Below are 18,889 nucleotides of genomic sequence, written 5' to 3'. Positions count from 1 at the left end.
GAGAGACTGGGGGGAGAGGCATGTGGAGAGGAGAGGAGAATACTTTTTTAATTCAGTGTGCACAGGTGGGTGGCTGAGTGCATGTGTATTTTGTTGGATTATGTTTGATATGAGGACAAACAAAAATTAGGTATTTCTGTTCTTGTAATTGGCTAAACTGAATCATCTGTCTTTGTAATGACTATAATAGCTGGAAAACATTATAGTGGAAAGAGCTTCAAAGCATTACAATTAAACACCTGTAAAATAATCCAATTCCTTTAAACAACATACTGCAAACGTCCTCATTTTGACCAAAAACGATTTCCTCTTCTAACCCACTTGGTGACTTTATGAAATTGCCTCTAATGCATTAATCAGTATTAATCTGACAATTAAATTACATTACATTAAATTCAGTGCTCAAGGGTCCGTGTGCAATTCTGTTTCTTTCAGATTTCATTTCAGAGCACATTGGCTAAGTTTAGCCTCTGTTCTAGGTCCTTGTTACACTCTACTTTCTACTTTTCACCAATTCCAAAAGGCCCCCCTTCTAATACATCTGAAAGGATAGAATTGTCCAACTAGCAGAGGGCAATGTAGTTATAACCATATTTCAAAAACCTGTCCAATCCCTTCAGACCTTTCAGATTTTCACAAAGGGCCTTGGGATAGGAGCTAAGGGACGCTTTACAATTGGGAAGTAGTGTTTCATAGGCTCAAGATATGATGAAACAAGGTACTAGCTGAACAACCTTTGGTGCTATTTGATGATGTCAAGCATTGTAACTAAGTTGTATATCGTCTCTTCTCAGGTAAGATGTTCAAGTCCGTGGACCTGTCGCTGATCGTTGAGTTTATGCTAATGTTCTACAAGGACAAGCCAATTGATTGGTTGCTGGATCACATCATGTGGGTTAAGGTGTGCAACCCAGAGAAGGACGCGGTAAGTTCAACCTCCCCCATGGTAAACCTAGGCCCAGTTGGAAGTAAACCTTTCCTTATATGTTGTGGTAACCACTGTCCTGGTACAAGCTGTCCTTCAGACCCAGTCATGTTAGATCAGTGATTACTTCAAGGGAGAGAGAAAATACAGATCTGTTACAGAGTATCCCAGCAGGGAGTTACATGTAAATACTGTGACTTTCCAAACTGGTCTTAGTCTCAGAAAAGGGTGCAACTCCCACACACTCATACTCTCTTTCTCTCTCCCTCCTCCTCTTTCCCACCTCTCCCTTGCCTGTCACACACTCATACTCTCTTTCTCTCTCCCTCCTCCTCTTTCCCACCTCTCCAATGGCTGTCACCCACTCATACTCTCTTTCTCTCTCCCTCCTCCTCTTTCCCACCTCTCCCCTGCCTGTCACACACTCATACTCTCTTTCTCTCTCCCTCCTTCTCTTTCCCACCTCTCCCCTGCCTGTCACACACTCATACTCTCTTTCTCTCTCCCACCTCCTCTTTCCCAACTCTCCCCTGCCTGTCACACTCTCTTTCTCTCTCCCTCCTCCTCTTTCCCACCTCTCCCCTGCCTGTCACACACAGAAACACTGCGACAGGCAGAAGGCCAACCTGAGAATTCGCTTCAAGCCCTCTCTCTTCCAGCATGTGGGCACCCACTCTTCCCTGGCCGGAAAGATCCAGAAACTCAAGGTGTGTGTGTGTGTGTGTGTGTGTGTGTGTGTGTGTGTGTGTGTGTGTGTGTGTGTGTGTGTGTGTGTGTGTGTGTGTGTGTGTGTGTGTGTGTGTGTGTGTGTGTGTGTGTGTGTGTGTGTGTGTGTGTGTGTGTGTGTGTGTGTGTGTGTGCGCGCGTACATGGGGCTTACTAGCATCCACTCACTGTGCATGTGTCATATTATCTACTAAAGTCTGTGTATGTTCAAATATTCGTTTTCAAGTCTCTGAGCCCTGCAGTACTGGAATGCATTCCAAGTCACCATACAGACTCCAGATGTAAAGACTTTGTTTAATGTCTCTGATTACTGTGTTATTAAGAGCAATGGATATCAGCCTGAATACTGCTACTGTAGTCTAACCCAGGGTTCTCCAAACTCGGTGCTGGGTGCATGTTTTGGTTTTTGCCCTAGCACTACACAGCTGATTTAAATATCCAACTCAACTTTAAATATCCCCAGGACCGAGTTTGGGAAAACCTGGTCTAACCCAATCAATTCACTATTGATCCGCTCGTCCTGGACCAAGGCTTTCTCAATTCAGAGATTCTTTACAAAGCAGACCAGCTCACCACTCTCTATACATTAATGCTTACATGTATTTAGCAAATACTCGTATTTAAAGAAGAGTATTTCATTTATTATATTCAATTGTTTATTTGAATGGGGATAGGTACAATTAGAACTATGACACATTCAGCTAGAATGGGATGAATTGGATGCACTGTCACCATCATCATTATCGTAGGAATTTGACTTACAGTTGCAAAGGCCTATAAGCAAGCTGAAAATGTTTTACAATGCTACACGTCGTCTCTCAGAGATTTGTTGTGACATTATCTGGTGCTAGAAATATACTATTCTCTTTTATCATGAAATTGCACATTCTCCATGTGGAATTTCATCATTTTGGCCAACAGTAATGTAGTTACTCTCAACCCCAAAGCCACTTGGAGGAGAGATGAGAGAGTATGACTCACATTCATTTTCAAGTAAATCGTGTAAATGGAATAGTTAAAGGATTTAAATGAACATTTAAGTCAGACTTCCAGATCTCAATTCAGAATTCATCCCTGTCTTTAGAACTGCACCCTCAAAGTCAATATGAGAACGATATCTAGAAACACCCTCATGTCTTCTCGCTAAACCCTCCTCTTTGGGTCTAATTATTCATTCCAGGACAAGGACTTTGGCAAGCAGACCCTGCACAAGGGCCACGCCAACCCGCTGGCGGAGGTGACCACCAGCCTGAAGACGTACCAGCACTTCACCCTGGAGAAGGCCTACCTGGGAGAGGACTTCTTCTGGGCCTTCACCCCTGTGGCTGGGGACTTCATCCGCATCCGCTTCTTCACGCCCGTCCGCATCGAAAGGTGTGTGTGTGTGTGCTCACATAAATGGATACACACACATACAGTTAAATTCGGAAGTTTACGTACACCTTAGCCAAATATATTTAAACTCAGTTTTTCACAATTCAGTTCTGCCCACAAATGTTCTATAGGATTGATGTCAGGGCTTTGTGATGGCCACTCCAAAACCTTGACTTTGTTGTCCATAAGCCATTTTGCCACAACTTTGGAAGTATGCTTGTGGTCATTGTCCATTTAGAAGACCCTTTTGCGACCAAGCTTTAACTTCCTGACTGATGTCTTGAGATGTTGATTCAATATATCCACATCATTTTCCTACCTCATGATGCCATCTATTTTGTGAAGTGCACCAGTCCCTCTTGTAGCAAAGCACCCCCACAACATGATGCTGCCACCCGCGTGCTTCACGGTTGAGATGGTGTTCTTTGGCTTGCAAGACTCCTTCTTTTTCCTCCAAACATAACGATGGTCATTATAGCCAAACAGTCCTATTTTTGTTTTATCAGACCAGAGGACATTTCTCCAAAGAGTACGATCTTTGTCCCCATGTGCAGTTGCAAACCATAGTCTGGCTTTTTTATGGCTTTTTTGGAGCAGTGGCTTCTTCCTTGCTTTCAGGTTATGGTGATATAGGACTCGTTTTACTGTAGATACAGTGCCTTGCGAAAGTATTCGGCCCCCTTGAACTTTGCGACCTTTTGCCACATTTCAGGCTTCAAACATAAAGATATAAAACTGTATTTTTTTGTGAAGAATCAACAACAAGTGGGACACAATCATGAAGTGGAACGACATTTATTGGATATTTCAAACTTTTTTAACAAATCAAAAACTCAAAAATTGGGCGTGCAAAATTATTCAGCCCCCTTAAGTTAATACTTTGTAGCGCCACCTTTTGCTGCGATTACAGCTGTAAGTCGCTTGGGGTATGTCTCTATCAGTTTTGCACATCGAGAGACTGAAATTTTTTCCCATTCCTCCTTGCAAAACAGCTCGAGCTCAGTGAGGTTGGATGGAGAGCATTTGTGAACAGTAGTTTTCAGTTCTTTCCACAGATTCTCGATTGGATTCAGGTCTGGACTTTGACTTGGCCATTCTAACACCCGGATATGTTTATTTTTGAACCATTCCATTGTAGATTTTGCTTTATGTTTTGGATCATTGTCTTGTTGGAAGAAAAATCTCCATCCCAGTCTCAGGTCTTTTGCAGACTCCATCATGTTTTCTTCCAGAATGGTCCTGTATTTGGCTCCATCCATCTTCCCATCAATTTTAACCATCTTCCCTGTCCCTGCTGAAGAAAAGCAGGCCCAACCATGATGCTGCCACCACCATGTTTGACAGTGGGGATGGTGTGTTCAGCTGTGTTGCTTTTACGCCAAACATAACGTTTTGCATTGTTGCCAAAAAGTTCAATTTTGGTTTCATCTGACCAGAGCACCTTCTTCCACATGTTTGGTGTGTCTCCCAGGTGGCTTGTGGCAAACTTTAAACGACACTTTTTATGGATAGCTTTAAGAAATGGCTTTCTTCTTGCCACTCTTCCATAAAGGCCAGATTTGTGCAATATCTGACTGATTGTTGTCCTATGGACAGAGTCTCCCACCTCAGCTGTAGATCTCTGCAGTTCATCCAGAGTGATCATGGGCCTCTTGGCTGCATCTCTGATCAGTCTTCTCCTTGTATGAGCTGAAAGTTTAGAGGGACGGCCAGGTCTTGGTAGATTTGCAGTGGTCTGATACTCCTTCCATTTCAATATTTTCGCTTGCACAGTGCTCCTTGGGATGTTTAAAGCTTGGGAAATATTTTTGTATCCAAATCCGGCTTTACACTTCTTCACAACAGTATCTCGGACCTGCCTGGTGTGTTCCTTGTTCTTCATGATGCTCTCTGCGCTTTTAACGGACCTCTGAGACTATCACAGTGCATGTGCATTTATACGGAGACTTGATTACACACAGGTGGATTGTATTTATCCTCATTAGTCATTTAGGTCAACATTGAATCATTCAGAGATCCTCACTGAACTTCTGGAGAGAGTTTGCTGCACTGAAAGTAAAGGGGCTGAATAATTTTGCACGCCCAATTTTTCAGTTTTTGATTTGTTAAAAAAGTTTGAAATATCCAATAAATGTCGTTCCACTTCATGATTGTGTCCCACTTGTTGTTGATTCTTCACAAAAAAATACAGTTTTATATCTTTATGTTTGAAGCCTGAAATGTGGCAAAAGGTCGCAAAGTTCAAGGGGGCCGAATACTTTTGCAAGGCACTGTATAGATACTTTTGTACCTGTTTCCTACAGCATCTTCACAAGGTCCTTTGCTGTTGTTCTGGGATTGATTTGCAATTTTTGCACCAAAGTACATTCATCTCTAGGAGACAGAACGCGTCTCCTTCCTGAGCGGTATGACGGCTGCATGGTACCATGGTGTTTATACTTGCGTACTATTGTTTGTACAGATGAACGTGGTACCGTCTTGGCTGATTTCTTTAGATTTTCCCATGATGTCATGCAAAGAGGCACTGAGTTTGAAGGTAGGCCTTGAAATACATCCAAAGGTACACCTCCAATTGACTCAAATAATGCCAATTAGCCTATCAGAATCTTATAAAGCCATGACATCATTTAATGGAATTTATGGAATTCCGAGCTGTTTAAAGGCACAGTCAACTTAGTGTGTGTAAACTTCTGATTTATTGGAATTGTGATACAGTGAATTATAAGTGAAATAATCTGTCTGTAAACAATTGTAGGAAAAATTAATTAGATGTCCTAACTGACTTTCCAAAGCAATAGTTTGTTAACAAGAAATTTGTGGAGTGGTTGAAAGCCAAGTTTTAATGACTCCAACCTAAGTGTATGTAAACTTCCGACTTCAACTGTACATGGCATGCTTGAATACACAAAAATACATGGACCCACACACATGCACAAACACACATACACTGTGCTAGTGGACAAAGACGATCTCCACACAGATCTCCACACATGTCCCAGACTGTCGCTCTCGCTCTCCCCTCTCTCTCTCCCTCTTGCTCTCCCCTCTCACTCCTCCTTTCCCTCTCGCTCTCCCCCCTCTCTCTCCCTCTCTCCCTCTCTCTCCCTCTTGCTCTCCCCTCTCTCTCCCCCTTTCCCTCTCGCTCTCCCCTCTCTCTCCCCCTTTCCCTCTCGCTCTCCCCCCTCTCTCTCCCTCTCTCCCTCTCTCTCCCTCTTGCTCTCCCCTCTCTCTCCTCCTTTCCCTCTCGCTCTCCCCTCTCTCTCTCCCTCTCTCTCTCCCTCTTGCTCTCCCCCCTCTCTCCCCCTTTCCCTCTCGCTCTCCCCCCTCTCTCTCCCTCTCTCCCTCTCTCTCCCTCTTGCTCTCCCCTCTCTCTCCTCCTTTCCCTCTCGCTCTCCCCTCTCTCTCTCCCTCTCTCTCTCCCTCTTGCTCTCCCCCCTCTCTCCCCCTTTCCCTCTCGCTCTCCCCTCTCTCTCTCCCTCTTGCTCTCCCCTCTCTCTCTCCCTCTTGCTCTCCCCTCTCTCCCCCTTTCCCTCTCGCTCTCCCCTCTCTCTCCCCCTTTCCCTCTCGCTCTCCCCTCTCTCTCTCCCTCTTGCTCTCCCCTCTCTCTTCCCATTTCCCTCTCGCTCTTCCCTCTCTCTCTCCCTCTTGCTCTCCCTCTCTCTCCCCCTTTCCCTCTCGCTCTCCCCTCTCTCTCCCCCTTTCCTTCTCGCTCTCCCCTCTCTCTCTCCCTCTCGCTCTCCCTCTTGCTCTCCCCTCTCTCTCCCCCTTTCCCTCTCGCTCTCCCCTCTCTCTCCTCCTTTCCCTCTCGCTCTCCCCTCTCTCTCCCCCTTTCCCTCTCGCTCTCCCCTCTCTCTCCCCCTTTCCCTCTCGATCTCCCCTCTCTCTCTCCCTCTTGCTCTCCCCTTTCTCTCCCCCTTTCCCTCTCGCTCTCCCCTCTCGCTCCCCCTTTCCCTCTCGCTCTCCCCTCTCTCTCTCTCTCCCTCTCGCTCTCCCTCTCTCTCCCCCTTTCCCTCTCGCTCTCCCCTCTCTCTCTCCCGCTTGCTCTCCCCTCTCTCTCCCCCTTTCCCTCTCGCTCTCCCCTCTCTCTCCCCCTTTCCCTCTTGCTCTCCCCTCTCTCTCCCACTTTCCCTCTCACTCTCCCCTCTCTCTCCTCCTTTCCCTCTCGCTCTCCCCTCTCTCACACCCTCTCTCTCCCTCTTGCTCTCCCCTCTCTCACCCCCTTTCCCTCTCGCTCTCCCTTCTCTCCCCCTTTCCCTCTCGCTTTCCCCTCTCTCTCTCCCTCTTGCTCTCCCTCTCTCTCCCCCTTTCCCTCTCACTCTCCCCTCTCTCTCTCCCTCTTGCTCTCCCCTCTCTCTCCCCCTTTCCCTCTCACTCTCCCCTCTCTCTCCCCCTTTCCCTCTCGCTCCTCCCTCTCTCTCTCCCTCTTGCTCTCCCCTCTCTCTCCTCCTTTCCCTCTCGCTCTCCCCTAGTCCCATGTGAATAATCTGCATACGCATGACATAAAAATACATACAGTATTTAAACACGAATGTAAATGACTTTTTCAATAGGCAGAGGGGCCCTGTCACAGATCAGAACAACCACGCTGTTCCTCCATGTCTTCCCATTACTGTCAGGGCAGAGGGTCTATCTGCTTCTGGATCCCTCAAACTGATAATGCCTCTGTAGACACCACTGTCTTCTAGTGGTGACGCTGAGGCTCTGTGGTCACCACTGTCTTCTAATGGTGACGCTGTGGCTCTGTGGTCACCACTGTCTTCTAGTGGTAACGCTGTGTCTCTGTGGTCACCACTGTCTTCTAGTGGTGACTCTGTGTTTCTGTGGTCACCAGTGTCTTCTAGTGGTGACGCTGTGTCTCTGTGGTCACCACTGTCTTCTAGTGGTGACGCTGTGTCTCTGTGGTCACCACTGTCCTCTAGTGGTGACGCTGTGGCTCTGTGGTCACCACTGTCTTCTAATGGTGACGCTGTGTCTCTGTGGTCCCCACTGTCTTCTAATGGTGACGCTGTGTCTCTGTGGTCACCAGTGTCTTCTAATGGTGATGCTGTGGCTCTGTGGTCACCACTGTCTTCTAGTTGTGACGCTGTGTCTCTCTGGTCACCAGTGTCTTCTAGTGGTGACGCTGTGTCTCTGTGGTCACCAGTGTCTTCTAACGGTGACGCTGTGGCTCTGTGGTCACCAGTGTCTTCTAATGGTGACGCTGTGGCTTTGTGGTCACCAGTGTCTTCTAATGGTGACGCTGTGGCTCTGTGGTCACCAGTCTCTTCTAATGTTGACGCTGTCGCTCTGTGGTCACCAGTGTCTTCTAATGTTGACGCTGTCGCTCTGTGGTCACCTCAGTAGCTCTTTTGGTGGGTGTGGTCCAGACTGCCGTACTTGGTGGAACATGCATTTGGACAAAGCAAAATGTAGAGGGATTTTGAACTGGGTGACTGGCTGGCTGGCTGGCTGGCTGATGATGATGATGATCATATGAGCCTGAGCAATGGAGAAAACGGACCAGCTGTATCCCCACTTTCAAAATAGGGGTGCACCCCCATTTTTTTCATCTTGAAAATGATTATGATCCATTGGGTAATTTATCATGTTCAATGATTAGTAGTGTTTTGATCTAGTATATATTCAAATAGATATGGCCATTTTATAATCATTAACAGAATGCTTTTAAAACCCTGTCCCCCGTTGCCTCAAGATGAATGGTTTTGACCACTGGACAGTTTTGATTCACTCACACGCGCCACTGTGTTGGTTCAGTGCAGTTAGAAAGCACTAGTTGCTCCACTGGTGTATAAAATGAAAAGCCACCTGCTGTGCTGTTGTTACATGCATATCGTTGTTTCATGTCCGATGGTGTTGATTCAATGGTGTTGTTCCATATCTTTTGAGTTCCGTGCACCATGAGCAAATTCATTGTATCGTTTGACTTTGCCTGTTACAACCATGTATCATAGACTCTGACTCTGAGTAGCCTTCCATCAGTCTACCAAAGGTTGCACCTTAGCAGAAAACATCAAGTGCTGTAGCTCGAGGCCTATCAATGAGTAGCTTGCAATTGAGAAATAATCACTAGGGCTAATATATCATGATTCAATCTGTGAAATAACCCCCCCGCCCCCATTCTGCATTTTGTCACATTTCTTTTCCCAACATCAATCAGTTAAGTCAAATAGTTCACATGTTTTCATTCAGTAACATTCATTCATTCATTCAGTAACAGTTCTGGGTGAGCCCATTTGCAAGCACATCGTGGACGCTTTGCGGTTACATATGGAGCCAGGCTGTCTTTATGTGCCTATGTGCCAAATGAAAAAGCACAGGATAATATGTATTTCTATAAAACAAACAGCTCTGCTTGACTTGGTAAGTAATATTGAACAAACAAGCCATTTCTAGTCTTTGCATCAAATATGTATGCTACTGAGACTAGTTCATTTTAAACATTTTCATGGCACCAAAAAAAAAGTCCATGTCTGAAGAAAAGTGTGCACCCATAATGATGATGATGATCGTGGTGGATCAATTTGTGTTGAATATCAAATTGACATCTCCCCATTTGTTATTCTCTCTCTCCCTATCTCTATCTCTATATATATCTCTATCTCTATCTCTATATATATCTCTATCTCTATATATATCTCTATCTCTATATATATCTCTATCTCTATCTCTATATATATCTCTATCTCTATATATATCTCTATCTATATATATATCTCTATATATATCTCTATCTCTATCTCTACCTCTACCTCTACCTCTATCTCTCTCGCTTTCTCTCTCTCTCTCTCTCTCTCTCTCTCTCTCTCTCTCTCTCTCTCTCTCTCTCTCTCTCTCTCTCTCTCTCTCTCTCTCTCTCTCTCTCTCTCTCTCTCTCTCTCTCTCTCTCTCTCTCTCTCTCTCTCTCTCTCTCTCTCTCTCTCTCTCTCTCTCTCTCTCTCTCTCTCTCTCTCTCTCTCTCTCTCTCTCTCTCTCTCTCTCTCTCTTTCAAGGTATTTCTTCCGTAGCGGGAACATTGAGCACCCAGGGGACAAGCTGTTCAACACCACTGTGGAGGTGCTGCCTTTTGACGTGAGTCTCACCACTATTAACCCGATTCAATCCCAGCACATTATTACCATTACATAACCTTTACCATATATTATCTTGCAATATGAGGCTCGCCACTATAAGCCTGATTCATCCTGTCCCAGGATTGTCAGTACATAGACCTTTACTATAGTAATATCACTGGAAATATATGTAATTACAGTGATTTATACAACGGGTGGATATAATCCTGAAAGCTGATTGAGCATTCCAGCCGGTGTCTATTCCACAAGTTACCACCGCTAAAATGCCTATGTACTCTGTTCCATCTGACTGCGCAATCCACTGTCTCTCAGCCCAGCCTGGCAATATATGAACGTGATCTCCGCTATAAAAAAGCATCTAGACATTATCTAACATTTCTTATAGATTAACATTTAGTTTTCAACAGTGGAGATTTGTATAAACCTTGCTGTCTGTCTCTCCGACATTTGCAACATTATTTCAATATTCAAATTCGATCTCCAGCTGTCCCATAGTAATGAACGTATCAGGAATTGGAACGAGACAGATAAGCAGGCATGCAGCTTTTCTCAGTCAGTTGAAATCATGAAACAGCTGGAATCATTTTCATGGATATATACAAAGAAATGTCAGTTGAAAAAAGGTCAAACAAAACGAAGTACAGCTAGTTTGCAGCCTTTCCAGCTTTGGTTTGAAGTGATTGTGTTAGCTGTACTGTTGGCTAGCTCCTCTGAACAACAGTGTCCTGATGAGAGAGTCCATTTTCTGTGCCAGGCTAAATCGTGCCTCATTGTTATGTATCCAAATAAATTTCACTAAGAAACATCTTAAACTAATGCAAATGCAGATACTTTGTTATTATTCTGTCTGTACTGTTTGACTTGACCGTAAGTTACCATAGTTAACTAGCTAGCAAGCAAGGGATAAGAACGTTGCCAGCCAGTATGGCAATGGAACATTTAGAACGAACAAACGACTGGGTCGGGTCTCTGGCAACTGAACCGATAGAACGAATGACCAGCCGGCTTGAGTAGCAACCCTAGATTTGTGTTGGGACTATATCTTGCGGAAGTATGAAATAGCATGAATAAATTCATCAAAATAACATTTTTAATGAAAATATGTCAACCATTATTTGAATATGTTGGTAACCCGTTGTATAAAAGTGATAATGCCTTCGAAGCTGATGTTTGGAGCATATATTGGCACGGTTTGCCGGCACTCAACTTAGTCTCGGGCCTAACAACACCTGTGCCAATATAACACCAGCTTCTCGGGCATTATCACTTAATTATACCATGGCATTGTTGAATACTACTTTCTGATTGGCTTGAAGGGCACTCTAGAGCGTGCATTATTACCTTGAAACGCACAGAATATTTGCATGATAGAATTCAACGGCTATAGTTAATTTTTACATGTTTTGTTTGAGCTGCTTTTGAAAGCAAAAGTCGAATTGAAAACAGCATTGGTATTTGTTGAATTCGATTTTCATAATAGCCAGCTAGGACTGATGGTTTGGTTAGCTAAACTAGCAAGTCTGTTTGTTTAGTTACCAAGGCAACTACTGTAGCAATCTAGTAAACTTGCTAGATACTTCAGTGGATGCTGAACACATTTCTATCAGCAAATGATCAAAGTTCTAGTGGAAAACGTGTTAAATTATAACCATGGTATGAAAGGGACAGTCAACTCGGGGCTCTATGCGTTCTCTGGAAAATAATGCAACTCCGTGGAAAGTCCGCTAACGCCTCGTGGAACACACCTTCCGTATTGTTCAATATCCCGTACATATACCGAGTATACCAAACACTAGGAACACCCCCTTTGCCCTCAGAACAGCCTCTATTTGTTGGGCTATGGACTCTGCAAGGTGTCGAAAGCGTTCTACAGGGATGTACTGTTACATACAGGGTCTCAAGATCATATACTTTCAGGAGATCTCTATTCTTTTGTGTTATTTCTATTGAGATACAGCCCATCTCATGGAAAGCCACACTGGATACATCACTCTTCCTCAAGTGGAAAGATATATAATTCTCTCAAGTGGAAAGACATGTGAAGTCAGCTTCCATCTGGTTGACATAGAAGCACATATGCCATGTTTAAGGGCGAGCACCCACAGTGTTAAGCCCCAGAGGACACAGAGAAGAGATGAGAAATGACTCAAGACAGAGTGAGGTTCTCTCTCTCTCAAAAAAAAAGAGAGTACGAGAGAGATATTGTGGAGAAAGAAACAGAAAAAGAGGACTCCCGGGCCGTGGTAATCAAATCAGTCTCCCGCCGGCCACGGTTTGAGAGCTTTCGCCTTAAAGAATATTTCACCCGGCAGGGTGGCTAGACGAGGTGGGGATTTCAGATTAGGTTCCGCAAACTGACGCTCGCCTTGACAGATTAATAGCTGGATTTTTTTCCCCCTCTCTCTCCTCCCTCTCTGTCTATCTCTATTTTATAATTTATTTTCCCTCCTTCACTCATTCAATCTCTCCCTACACATGACTGTCATTGAGACCCTGTAATGCTGCAAGAGGGTGGAGGTGTTTCTGTTTTTGTTGTTGTTGTTGTTGTTCCTCCTATGGGAAGAATATGAGTAGAAGTGTTGATGATGAGTAGAAGTGTTACATGTCTTTAGAGTCATAACAAGTTATGCTGGTCTTAGAATGGAGAAGAAAAGATTGAGGAAAGAAAGGAAAGACAGAGAGAGAGAATAAAGATGAGGAAAGATAAGAAAACAAGAAGATGATGCGAGAGAGAGAGAGAGAGACGCTGTCAGGTGCAGTTAAACGGCGGGAAATGTCAGATTTTTACAGTGTAGCGTACAGATGTACAGTAGGATCTTAATTTGATCACTGTTGTATTACTGAGAGTACAGATGAGCTTTGGGATTTACATAAATTCACTGAAAACCTACTCTAACACACGGTTATACTAACAGTATTGCACTTTTTATGGAGCTTACTTTATGTAGCAAATAGCCTAACCACCGATCAAGCAACATTATGCACTAAACGTTCAAATCTTGTTGCTGCAGGATTATTTTGCTGTGACAATATAGGTCAAATTAAGATCCTACATCTGTAATTACTTGTGTGATTGGGCATGCATTGATTTCTATTTAGAGGACCAACAGAAAGGGAAAATCCTGCCACAAAAGGTCAGCTTGTTTTCCCTCCTGTCCTTTCTCCTTCATTGCTTTAGATAAGCGAGTCAAACAGATATTTCTCCAACAGTATCAATTGCTATGACCCAGCAGCAACACTAAAGAGTCCCGCTGTATTAACTATGATGACCCATTGATATCTTTCTCACTTTTATGTTGTAAGACGAGGTCAAAGTTAGGTTGATCTGAGTTCACGACTAGTGCCGTGAGGTGTGTGTGTGTGTGTGCGCGCGCGCGCGTGTGTGTGTGTGTGTGTGTGTATGATTTACTAACTGAATTTGGAGATTAAAGGAGGTCAGTAGCAAGGAGTTTGCTGTTGTCAATGCGTTGGTTGATGATGTATACAGTAGATTTTAGCTGTGATCTGAGTGCAGATCAAACAGGATTTCTGCCTGCATTGATCTTGTGTGTGTGTGTGTGTGTGTGTGTGTGTGTGTGTGTGTGTGTGTGTGTGTGTGTGTGTGTGTGCATTCGGCAAGCTTGCAAGCGTATATGTGTTCCTGTGTTGTGTTCCTCACACACCTCTCTCTCTTTCTCCTACAGAATATCCAATCAGAAAAAGAGGCCTTGAAAGAGGGGAGAGAGAAAACACCAAAGTACCACAGAACAGAGGACGGCTTTATCAGAATAGGTGAGTATTTTGCTTTCCGTAGCAAAAATATTGTTACTGTACCCTCTAATGAAAATGACCCAGAATTAGATTAGCGCCGTGCTACCATGGACATGTTTCAATAGGTGGTTATTAGTACTGGGGATGTATTTACCAGAAGTGTTAAGAACTAGTACTGTAGAAAGAATCACCCAAAGCCAAACAAAGGACTCCACTGTCATAAAAATGATGTCATCTTTTTAGAGAATCCAACACTGTACTCCCTGCCAAAATATCCCTCCAAAATTCTTTCCCTTTTGTTTTCATCCATCCATTCGTCAGTCCCCTTCATCTAACAAATTCTAACCGGTACTGGCAAACAGGAATAGTTCACATGGACTAACAGGCCCTGACAAATTACACACGCACAAACACAAACACACACACACATACGCTCATACACAGGCCCCTGACAAATCCATCTCACTCAATTACTGAGCGCTCCAACACATGATTAGCTGCTGCACCGTCTAGGACTTTCACAGGAGGACGGGAGGAGTAGATAAGGACTGCCTGCACAGTTTTTAGAGGACCTTAGGTGCTCTTTCTGAAATTGCGTGAAGTGCAAGACAAGTGTTGCACCGGTGCGCTTTAAAACGATAGCATGGTACTCATTGAAAATAATTGGATTTAATGACACTACAGTGTTTTATATCATATTGAAAAAGCAGGATGGGTAAAATGTAGTTAACATGAGGTAGAAATAAGGGTTTGAGCTCAATTCCATTACAACTGAATCAGTGGCAGTGTTAGATACACCATCGTTCCTTCCTTCATTAGAGATCCGAGGAGTGGATTTGTTATGCAATAGGGCAGAGACCTTGCTTTCATGTACACTATTATCTATCCAATGACATACAGATGGTTGATTAATTGAAGGAAGGAAGGAAGGAAGGAAGGAAGGAAGGAAGGAAGGAAGGAAGGAAGGAAGGAAGGAAGGAAGGAAGGAAGGAAGGAAGGAAGGAAGGAAGGAAGGAAGGAAGTAGACAGCGAGTGAGGATGCGTGTTCTGAGTAGTCAAACACGTCCCCAGGCCAGTGATTACTGTCCGTAACACAGAGACAGGCTTTCATCCCCTTGAAAGAGGTACTCCTTCTGACAGCATATAAATTACTACAAGCGCTCCTGCTCATTCATAAATATTTCAAGGGGGAATCAATATCAATCTGGCACAGTAGTCAATTAATTGTGCGATATTGCTATCAAATGTTCACCAGGTTCTTCTCCCTCCAGCTCTACTTTCAGGCGTAGTGTAACCTAAACCATAGAACTCACTCTATCACTGTGTCACTCTATCACTGTGTAAGATTGATACGAGAGAGAATGAATTGTGTATAGTTAGCATTTCAGTAGTAGATCAACAAAGAAAGCATAGCAAGCTGAATGCATGGTATGGTCATATTTGATACCAGCGCCTTGCCTTGAACCAATTGAAATGTCAACACAACATATCTTGTATCTAATGTGCTCTCTGTTAGAATTTAGGAGCACATGCAGTATTTATTGAGGTACAAATGAACTACAATGCTTCATCATGACTACAGTGTTTACTGACAAAGTCAATAGACCCTTTTTTCAGTACACGACGCACAGATGCGTGCGACTCTTGGCTGCAGTAAGCAAGCCATCGCCATCTGCGCCCATTTAACATAGCCTAGATTTACGTTGTTATTACTTCTAAACAAAATAACTTTTGCCGATTCTCGTACGCTGACAGTTATGTTTTGATTCTTGCTTGAACAGTCACTAAGATTCTGTTTGGTTGTGATCTTTGCAAAATAACTATTTTGGATGCATCAGTTGTTAGCTAGAATGCTAACGCTCATTGACATACTGTAGCCTGTAGCAAAAGCTAGCCAACGAGCCACTTTACTGGCTGAAGTTTAAGTGTTTTTTAAGTATAATGCAGCTGATTTGCGATGATGACACAAACATTACATTAAGCAAGACATTCAAACAATCTTTAAAATCCAATTATAATCCAATTACAATCCATAAACAACATGTAAATGGAGGCTTTTTTGGCCAGTTGCTGGCATTCTATAAGAACTCCCCCTTGTTCTGCCACCAGCTTGCACGCGTCGCCCTCGTGCGACAATGTTTGTAAACACAGAAATGGTTCTATAGATGTCCAGACACAGTCTATTGGTTATGTTGGTCTGATACATCGATCCTCTCTCTCTCTCTCTCTCTCTCTGACCTCTAGGAGTGTTCCATAATGGGATCGCCGAGGGAGAGGTGGATCCCACATTCGGGCCCCTGGAAGCCCTTCGTCTCTCTGTGATCACAGACTGCCCCGTCTGGGTCATCCTGAGCGAGGTAAGCCACCCCTGCCATCGCCCGCTCACCACAGAGCCTTGGAAGCCTTGTCTTATAAAGAATCCCTTGTATTTTAGGCAACTTAAAGTGTTGGTTCACTGAAAAATCTAAAATGGTCAGATGTTTTCAGGCTTCAAAGTGGTCTAATGTAAAGTAGAATATATACCTCAAACAGACAGAATATGATTTTGTCTCAAATGCTATTCCTCTTGCACTTCAGATATTCATCAAGAAAGCAGAGTGAATGTCAACACCCCGCAGCAATACCTCAGTCATCCATCCGTTCGACCGTTCGACAGAGGAACAGAGCCTTTGAAAGCTATACTCATTCCCTGGCTTTTGGCAATTAGTTTCTCGAGCGTAGTCGGAGTGCGCCATCTGTTGGCGAGATCTTGCCATCGCAGGGTCCTTCTGAGACTGTCAACTCAATCCAAGGTTGACAGACCGTGTGGGAAGATCTTCCCAGACACGTGTAATCGGAGAACGCGCCCTGCGTGAACGACACAAAGACGACGCTGTATTTAGGAAACTGTATTTATGTGTACATAAAGGTTTATGTTTTAAACAATTGTAATTACACTGGTAATTGTCAAATAGCTCGCAAGATTGTTTAGCTCCTTTTGATGACATTATGACAATGAAATGTTGCTGCTTCGGAATCAAAGACTTGGCCTACAACGTTACCAAGATACAGGTATGTCTGAATTGTGCAACTTCAATAACTGATAATCATGTTTGACAAATGTTACTGGTTTTACCCAAATGTATTCCCAGTAGGCAGAATCTACCGCACACTCATAGCTGATTTGTGAAGGTGCTGGAGGCAAAATGCAAAACTGGAGAAGCAGGAAACAGTCTCCACACACAAAAATGTATTTAATTGTGGCTGAGCTTTCGGGCAGTCGATCAAATGTATTCAGAAAATACCTATGTATGTGGATATAGGCCTAATATGCATATTTATGTAACACAATCATATGAATGATCTCTATTATGTGTGTTGATATGTATTTACAGTGAGTGTCCACAAAAGTCAGTCAGAAAAGTAGCCTAGGCCTATACAGTGTAGATGGAAATAGAACTTTAGCCAGAAAGTACACATGTCTAATGTTTGAATAAAATATCTTTATATGGTCAATTCTAAAGCCAGAAGTCAATGTAGGCACATTATGATTATGGTTCCAACATCTGTTTGAGATTTATTTCATGAACCATCTTCCCTAACATTGTTTTTTCCCCTTCTCCGCCTATCAATTTGCCTTAATGTGACATGAAGTTAACCAGGTTGTGGGGATAAATCAATGTAAGGCAAGGCCAGACACAAGCTACTCAATTGCATTAGCTAGGGAACTGGAAAAGACAGCGGCCTCAATAATACAGGAAACATTTCTGATTTACAGGAAACATATCTGTTGGATTTTCTATGTCTGCCACATATCAGATACACAGGGTTAGTTGTAATCCAAGGAGCCACATATCAGATACACACGTGGAGTAATTGTCTGGACTATTCGGAAGTAAGAGAAATATGTAGCTCTAATCAATGCATGAAGAATCATCTTTACTTCTCAGTAGAATCTATGTTTCTCATAATGACCATGAAGAAGTCACGGAATGCCCTCAAGTGAGGTCTCATGAGAGAGTGCAACTGTCCAATATGACAACCCCTCTCATTCCACATGTTCTGCACTACTACTATAATGAATTGATGGTGGAATTTATTAAAGTACTGTAATTGTCGTGACACCAGACTTATACATCTTCCAAACAGGCTCTGTGACGGCAAGGGCCAAAGTTCTATGTATTGCTAGATGCAAAGTATTTTGCAGTTAAAGGGACACATTCATTTGCTTTTGCATACTTGGATCCAAAAAACATTCCTTTATCAGAGCCCAACTGAAAAACCATTGAAAGCCCTTGATCGAAATCTGAAGAGTTGTCGGCACAGAACAGGAATATGGGATTTCAGCCAATACAAGTGTACTGAAAGAGAAATTCAACTTGGGGACTTAACTCAGAAGCGAAGCCGCTTTTCTATCGAATACAGAATGCAACATTGATTCTGATTCTGATCAATGTTAACACAGTTTCTCAGCAACAACTGACCTAAACTTGTTTTCCATTTATTGGGGTGTGCACTCCAGTAAACAAGCTGTTTTAGGAGCCCCTTCGTTGCTATCGGTATGGCCACTATACAGTAGCAGGTGCATGGGTGCATTAAGTCAACGTAGGGCTACGGATAGAAAAATCTGAACTGTACCCAATGAGCTAAGGAGGAGAAAGAGTTTTCTTTTCTTGTAAGGTGCACTGGAATGCATTGCTATTATATGTTGTATTTTGTATAATTTAGATAAACTATATTTAATGATGTTATCTATCCATTCTGTGAATTGTAATAAAGACGGAATTTCAATTGACATGGGTTTGTTTTTGTTTCAAGTTATTTGCTCTGGTCAATTCAATAAAAATCTGAGTAATCTCGTGTGAATTAGTCTGCTTTTGTGAAAGGTAGGCTACGCTACTTTTCTGGTACCAAATCACATGTACATGGGTCACATTCCTTGAATATTTCATTAATGGACCATGTGACTGCAAAGTCCCATTGATATTTTGACACCATAGGCTTTGGTGCTCGGTAGAATGCAAGTGAGTAGGCCTATGTGTAGCTATGACATTTGGGCTAGATA

General features: G+C 43.3%; 1 protein-coding gene across 1 annotated transcript in view; it reads left to right on the top strand.

Annotated features, from left to right (window-relative positions):
• Positions 1 to 18,619, top strand: part of LOC110488910 (alpha-1,3-mannosyl-glycoprotein 4-beta-N-acetylglucosaminyltransferase B) — a 164,343-nt gene extending 145,724 nt beyond the window's left edge. The window contains exons 9-15 of the mRNA XM_036943037.2: positions 795 to 925; positions 1,525 to 1,632; positions 2,832 to 3,025; positions 10,015 to 10,093; positions 13,779 to 13,866; positions 16,090 to 16,202; positions 16,423 to 18,619. Of these exons, the coding sequence (XP_036798932.1) occupies positions 795 to 925; positions 1,525 to 1,632; positions 2,832 to 3,025; positions 10,015 to 10,093; positions 13,779 to 13,866; positions 16,090 to 16,202; positions 16,423 to 16,446 (737 nt within the window). The 3' untranslated portion in view covers positions 16,447 to 18,619. The remainder of the gene's footprint in view (positions 1 to 794; positions 926 to 1,524; positions 1,633 to 2,831; positions 3,026 to 10,014; positions 10,094 to 13,778; positions 13,867 to 16,089; positions 16,203 to 16,422) is intronic.
• Positions 18,620 to 18,889: the final 270 nt, after the last annotated feature.

The sequence above is a fragment of the Oncorhynchus mykiss genome, chromosome 14 (assembly GCF_057628025.1).
Source record: "Oncorhynchus mykiss isolate SJ-2025 chromosome 14, ASM5762802v1, whole genome shotgun sequence".
Lineage (NCBI taxonomy): Eukaryota > Metazoa > Chordata > Actinopteri > Salmoniformes > Salmonidae > Oncorhynchus > Oncorhynchus mykiss.
Note: the sequence above shows the minus strand (reverse complement) of the source record. Positions and strands in the feature narration are given on the sequence as shown.